We start from the raw sequence: 6,789 nt of genomic DNA on the forward strand, positions 1-6,789 counted from the left end.
TGCATCTGTGTTGTTTAAACTCTACAGCTGGCATGCACGAGATTTATCATCAAGGTTTTCAATGCATTTGTATTGTTTAAACTCTACAGCTGGCATGCATGGGATTTATCATCAAGGTTTTCAATGCATTTGTATTGTTTAAACTCTACAGCTCGCATGCATGAGATTTATCATCAAGGTTTTCAATGCATTTGTATTGTTTAAACTCTACAGCTGGCATGCATGAGATTTATCATCAAGGTTTTCACTCCATAAATTCAAACTTTTAAGTTGTTTGTAAAACTAAAATAAAACTTACAAAAATGTGTAAACAACCTTAGTGTTTGATTACCTGTGTAACCACAGTGGGGAGATGTGTACAGTAGCAAATAAAAACTTGTAACTGTTGTTTTGACATTAAACAGTTGCCTGAACAGATCGCAAGCTTGTGATCTGTACCTTTTGAGTAGAAATCTACTGATTTGCATCAGAAACTTGTGATTCTGCACAGAACTGGCATCCCCAGTCCAGCAGCAAAAATAACACACTGTACTGTATATAGGGAACCTCCCTTCCATGTTTAACACTTAACAATAGCTGTGAAATGACAAAATTCACCTTAAAAGTACCTTTAATCCGAAGATATCAGCATGCATGATACAAAGCATCAATGGTTATTTAAAATCTTGTCTGGGTCATTTTGATCAGGCCCCATTAGTTGAGGGGATTAGTTTAACACTTTTTTTTTTTTTTGTATGTTTATTCATTCATTTCATTCATCCTCTTCGTGCCAGGTGGCACATAAGGCTTGCACGGTTTCCTGCCTCCCTCTTCTGTCCTGCGCTGTTTTGGCAGCTGTCCCCCAGGTTAGGTGGGCAGTGGAGAGTTCCTCTTCAGTGGTTCGTCTCCATGTAGTTTTGGGGTGCTCTCTCTGCTTTCTCTCCAGGGTCCGTCTGAGTGCTGTCTTGGCTGGTATAAAATCTGGCATACGGAAGACATGACCAAGCCTTGTTCATCGTCTGTATGTTAGTGATGTCCTCTTGGCCTGTTAGGAGGTGCAGTCTGGCATTAGAGATGGTATCAGGCCAGTGTATGCTAAATAACTCTCTTAGGCACGTCTTGTGGAAGCTTGAAAGTTTCTGGACATCTTGCTTTGCTGTTCGCCAGCACTCTGCTCCATAGAGAAGGACAGAAAGAACATCACTGGTGTAGAGCCTGAGCTTGGTTTTTCTGCTGTACATTGAGGACTTCCACACAGAGCGCAGCTTTGCAAAGGCAATTCTAGCTTTTGTTATCCTGGACCTTGTTGGTTGAATTATATAGTAATTGACTTGAACAGCTTGCATTTAATTTTTTTTCAGTAACCAAAGCTTTAAAATCCATTTTCTTTTTGTTTATTAATGTGTGCTGTGCTTTTTGTTACTCTAATTTGGCATATGCAGGTTCTTCAAATAGCACTCTGTTGATGAAAGAAAGCTTCTGCTTAATTGGGTAACAAGGACAAAGCACTTTAGTCCTTTTAATCTATTAAAAATTGGAGGTAAGAAAATTAAAGAAGTCATAACCAAGGCTTTATAATACACTGTCTTTCCTCTTGGTAGCATTAGAAACATTCTCACTAGTCCACCCATTCCTGTGTTCAGGATCTTTTTGTCATTTGCTGCCTAAGCTAAATTTTAGAAAACAAGAACCAAAAGATTTTCCGGGTTCTGTGCTAACGCTAGTATAAGTTAAGAAAATATAATGAAAGCATTGAAATCAATATATTGTTAAGAAACCCGTTATTTTACCAATCACGCTCCCAGGCACAGTCACACTACAGGATTTGGAACATCCATGCCTAAACCTCACATGCCAGCTTGGAACAGGCTGTCCTAGTGAACAGACTGCTCTTTGCCATTGTGTGGGTAGCAGGATGAACAGCTGTTGCTCAGCCTGCAGCCTCACACACAGAAGCCTTTTTAAGTTGGGACACATCTGTTGAAGATCACAAGCCTAGCCTCTCTTCATACATGCACTTCTCAAAAATGAGTTTGACAGCAAAGCGCTGACGGGGTCAGTCTTGCCACGTGCCTTCATTCAATTTCAGTGTCTTCAGATTAATTTCATCTAACACAATAATGTATTCAGTCTCAAGGGCACTGTTTTCTTTCTGTTCTCATTTATTACCAGTTATTGCACCTTGCCTGCCAATTGTTAGGGCCTGTGGTTAATCTGGTCCATATCCAATAATTATATTACATAGCAACCTCCCCACATAGCAACTTACAGTTTGTTCCCCTCACAAGGGGAGCCTCCTTGCTATTGTTTCAACGTAATGTGAAAATTCATTATAAATGATTTCTAAAGAAATACATTTTCATTAAATTTCCAAAGATTATGATTATTTGTTGTGAATTGTCTCATTTTCACTGTTCTTCAGCTGACATAGCTGCTGAAGGCACTAAGGAACATGTTTTGTTTACAGATCGACAAGAAGGATTCAAAGAGGCCTGCAGCTGAAACTACCGTTAGAGAATGTACACATAAGTTATCTAGAATATTGCTAGCAATATATGAATAAAAATGTAATATTTCTGCAAATGTACCCTCTGGTAGTTCTTTTAAAGGTGAAATAATTAACATAGTAAATACTTTGAAAATATAACATGTGTGTCACTTGTAGTAAAATATTGTAACATAACAGCTGTTTTTCCTTCACAGTAACTTCTGCTAAATGCATTTTAGCTTTAAGTGGTGTGTCTCTGGCACTTTGATGTGACTGATTCCATTATCTCTATAACATTTTAGCTTTATGAAAGATATGCCAAATCACTGTTGATTACAAAAGTCCTAAGGATTTGAATTAATCCTACTGTAGTACACATTGCTTTCTGGGCCTTGCCTTGCAGACTGATTGGCAGGGCTGGTGCAGCTGCGTGGTTCACACTTCCATTTTTAACAGCAGCCCCACCAGTTGTCATCCCAAAATAAACACCATTCCTCAGCCATATATGTGCAAGAGCCTCTTGAACTGATAGTGAGTCAAAGACATGCACAACCAACTGCACTGCACAGCTGGCTGCTGCCCTCACTGTTGTACTCTATCACCAGGCTTCCTCAGCTAGTTGAGGCCTGCTGAACACTTCTTAGCGATGCACATCACAGATCTTAACAGAGAGTGCCTCGTACACTTATTCTCCTTCCTGGACAAGGAGAGCCGGAAACAATTCTCTGAAACGTGCCGTGACCTGCACCAAATTTTCCTTGACCCGGCTCTGTGGACTTTATTGAACTTTCACTCGCCTTCTGAGCTGAAGAGGGACAACTTTGTGCTGGGCTCAGCCCTGCGGTATCTGTCTGTGTGCTGGCACTCCAGCCGGGTGAAAGTGTGCAACATTGAGGACTGGGTGAAAACCACATTCCAGAAAGACATCTGTAGCAAGCATGAAAGCACCGTCAGTGACTTCTTAGGCAAAGTTTGCAACAAGTAGGTGCACTTTTTAAATGTTATTTTTGCATGTTAGCAGCTGAGTAAGCTAGTCCTTTATTAAGGTGCATTTGAATTTCATTTAACATACCATACTGCAAATTGTTTAAATTTACTGTTTTGATTTATCAAACAGGCAATTGTGTTACATTGTGTTGCATACAGGTTTAAGAAAACAGTATTTTGGTCTTATTATTAGAGAAGTAAGTTAACAGGCTTGATACGTTTGGAGATAAATACTGAATACAGAGTTGACTTTAATCTTGAAGGGGTCTTTACATTGCCTTAGGAAGTGATGTGGTCTTTTTACTGAGGTAGCCTTAAAGCCAGGTTTTATTATTACTGATTGCAATGGCATTATTATGTAATAGCAGTGGAGTTTGTAAGGCAATGGCTTCACCCAAGTTAAAGTGAAAATAAACTTATGCTAAAGAGTGGTAAGAAAATTGGTTTAGCCATAGTTATTATTAACCTAGAGAGCTCTTCTTAGTTATTCATTCACAAGTTGCTGTTATTAACAATTGCTAACAAAGTAGCAGAGGTTTGGGGTGAGGTTGGGTACTTCTTAAAACCTCAATAAGGGTTGTTTGATCCCTGCACTAATTCTGTGTTCATTCTTTACTTCAGTCTTAATGACGGTTTTGAAATGGTCACTCAGACAACACCTTTCCCAGAATAACCTCTCACTTACTGCAGCCCTTTAATGCAGGCATTTCCTGAAGTGCTGCTTTTCAACTCTTAAAGGGGTAGTCACTTTTCAAATCCCTTTGAAAGGTGACTCAGTCCTGCAGGTCTTTGAACCCAGGTCTGCAGAGATGAAAAGTGTGAGAAACTTCAATTCTTCCATAGACTGTTCTACTATTACTACTATTGAAAACTCCCAGACATTGCTTTAAAACCACCACAGCTTGGATTCCAGGATTTGTTACAACAATAACAGAGCAATTGCAACATTCGTCCACTAGGTGGCACCAAACACCAAAACAAAACCTTCCAAGTGTTTTTTTTCTACCTATACCATAAAAGGGTTTTCAGATAAATATATATTTTACATATCTAATGGTAATTCAGCATCAACCTATTACATTAGTCAAGACTATTATAGAACTCTAAATAACTGCTAGAAACAGGGGTCCCTAGTGTCTCGCCAGTATAGGAACTGCAGCATGGAGTGCTGGATAGCATACTTGGATTAGATGTGGGTTTGGAAGGAAAGTCAACATGATAGTTCATCTTATCTCGCTTCAGAAACCATTAAAATACTTTGGCTAAATAGTAAAATATGCCATTTCAAATAAAAAAGGGGATAAAATAATTTGTAAAAAAGAAAAAAAAAGAAAATAGGAACTATATTGTTGTATCTTCCTCCAGGTGTCCCAACCTGTTGTCTCTGACCCTGTCGGGATGTGGTCACGTCACAGACCATGACGTCACGCTGCTCCTGCAGAGCTGCCCCAGGCTGCGGATCCTACGCCTGGAGAACTGCGTGCGGCTCACTGACTGCACTCTGCAGGCCCTGGTGAGGCACGGGCGCAGTCTTCAGTCAGTCCAGGTGGATTTCTGTCGGAACGTGACCCAGGACGGGCTGCGGCTGGTGCGGGAGAGGCGTCCTTCGCTGGAACTGACCGCAGAAAGGAGCGGCGGCATGATTCCTGACAGCAAACCGGGAGAGAAACTACAGCTGGGGAGAACGCTACAAAAACTATTACAATACTCCTGAGTCCATTAGTCAGAAGTTGATTCGAATATATGTTTTTGTACAACGTTTTTATATATTCACAAATATGATTTTTATTTTAAGATGTTTTGTTTTTTAGTTTTAGTTTTGTTTGTAAACCTAATGCGAAATAGACTGAAATAATGTTAATACATCCAGCTCAGTAACTGTCTGCACAGACATTCCTAACTCTTTTGTGCAGTGGGAGGATTGCTTGGTTGGGTATGCAAGCATGTGCAACTGCAACAAAACAAGCACATCTGATTTTAATCTCAACACATTTTATTTATTAGAATAAAGTTTTAACTTTAAACTAATTCTCAAGTGCCTTTATCTACGGTTATTTGCCAATTGCATTCTGATTCCTTGTTTGTGAGTTCAGAGTACAGCTATGGCCAAGTGTTTAGCATCACCTAGAATTTTAATAAAAACATAACATCATAAAAAAAAAAAACCTGATATGAACATAATTTTGATCTTTCGTTAACATCCTATAATCAAAGAACCTACAAAATGATATCGCAAAAGTCTACTGGAAGCCATAAAAGTAGTACATAGTTCATGTTAGATTTCGAAATGTCACATTTTTCATTTTCTATCAGTTTATTATCAGTTTTTTGTTAACGTAACATTACTCAGCAGGTTTCATTCGACTTTATGAAGCAAAATGAGTTAATTCTATAGGGTGATGCAACACTTTTGGCCATAGCTGTACAGTGTGCAGCTTCTCAGCATGCTTTACAGTATCCTGTGACCTCACAGCTGACAATCCCCCCAGTGGGGGTTCTCTGAGGACAAGCTGGCTGGTGGCCAGAGTTGTGAATAGCACAGCTTATGTAAGAGGGAGTGGGGAATATGGAAATAGGCTGCAGAGTGAATGTCTGTGCAGTCCATGTGCTGATTCTATATTTGTTATATTGCATTAGACAGCTCAGGCAAACTTAAGGGGCTTTTCAGGGTTCCCTTTCTGGGTTTCCATACCGAAAAAACTAATGCTAACTACATATCTCATGGTAAACCCAGATACTGGATTCCTGTCATTTATGACATTATGGACGATTATTTGATTAAAGAAAAGATGTAAGAAAAAAAAATCAAGAACCTTAGGAGGCTGTGTGGTCCAGTGGTTAAAGAAACGGGCTTGTAACCAGGAGGTCCCCAGTTCAAATCCCACCTCAGCCACTGACTCATTGTGTGACCCTGAGCAAGTCGCTTAACCTTCTTGTGCTCCGTCTTTCGGGTGAGACGTAATTGTAAGTGACTCTGCAGCTGATGCATAGTTCACACACCCTAGTCTCTGTAAGTCGCCTTGGATAAAGGCGTCTGCTAAATAAATAAACAAATAATAATAATAATGGTATGTGACTTTAACTGTACTTATTAAAAACTATACAATAATGTCATTTCTGTAGTAAAAAATATTACAACACCACATTTGACAAAAATGATGAACATATCTGTCAGTTTATGAAATGAGTATGCATGATGGTGTGCATAGTTATACAGTGCGATAAAGTCCTTATGAAGGCGTTATGAATGATATAATGTTCAGATAAAGCATTATCCAGTTCTGCATTTGACTTTTTCAGCCATACACATGTAATGACACTCTACTTGAATGATC

At 39.3% G+C, this 6,789-nt stretch overlaps 1 protein-coding gene across 1 annotated transcript; it reads left to right on the forward strand.

The window, feature by feature from the left end:
- The first annotated feature begins 2,971 nt into the window (after positions 1-2,971).
- On the forward strand, positions 2,972-6,244 carry LOC117429086 (F-box and leucine-rich protein 22). The gene is made up of 2 exons (XM_034045921.3): positions 2,972-3,448; positions 4,820-6,244. Exons 1-2 carry the CDS (start codon positions 3,114-3,116, stop codon positions 5,166-5,168), a joined length of 684 nt encoding a protein of 227 aa, XP_033901812.1. The 5' UTR covers positions 2,972-3,113; the 3' UTR covers positions 5,169-6,244.
- The last annotated feature ends 545 nt before the right edge of the window (positions 6,245-6,789 follow it).

The sequence above is a fragment of the Acipenser ruthenus genome, chromosome 21 (assembly GCF_902713425.1).
Source record: "Acipenser ruthenus chromosome 21, fAciRut3.2 maternal haplotype, whole genome shotgun sequence".
NCBI lineage: Eukaryota > Metazoa > Chordata > Actinopteri > Acipenseriformes > Acipenseridae > Acipenser > Acipenser ruthenus.

Bases quoted from the DNA above. Each gene is read 5' to 3' on its own strand.
- LOC117429086 (XM_034045921.3), top strand. From the start codon at position 3,114: ATGCACATCACAGATCTTAACAGAGAGTGCCTCGTACACTTATTCTCC. The intron at 3,449-4,819 runs GTAGGTGCACTT...ATCTTCCTCCAG, and splicing joins TTAGGCAAAGTTTGCAACAA to GTGTCCCAACCTGTTGTCTC.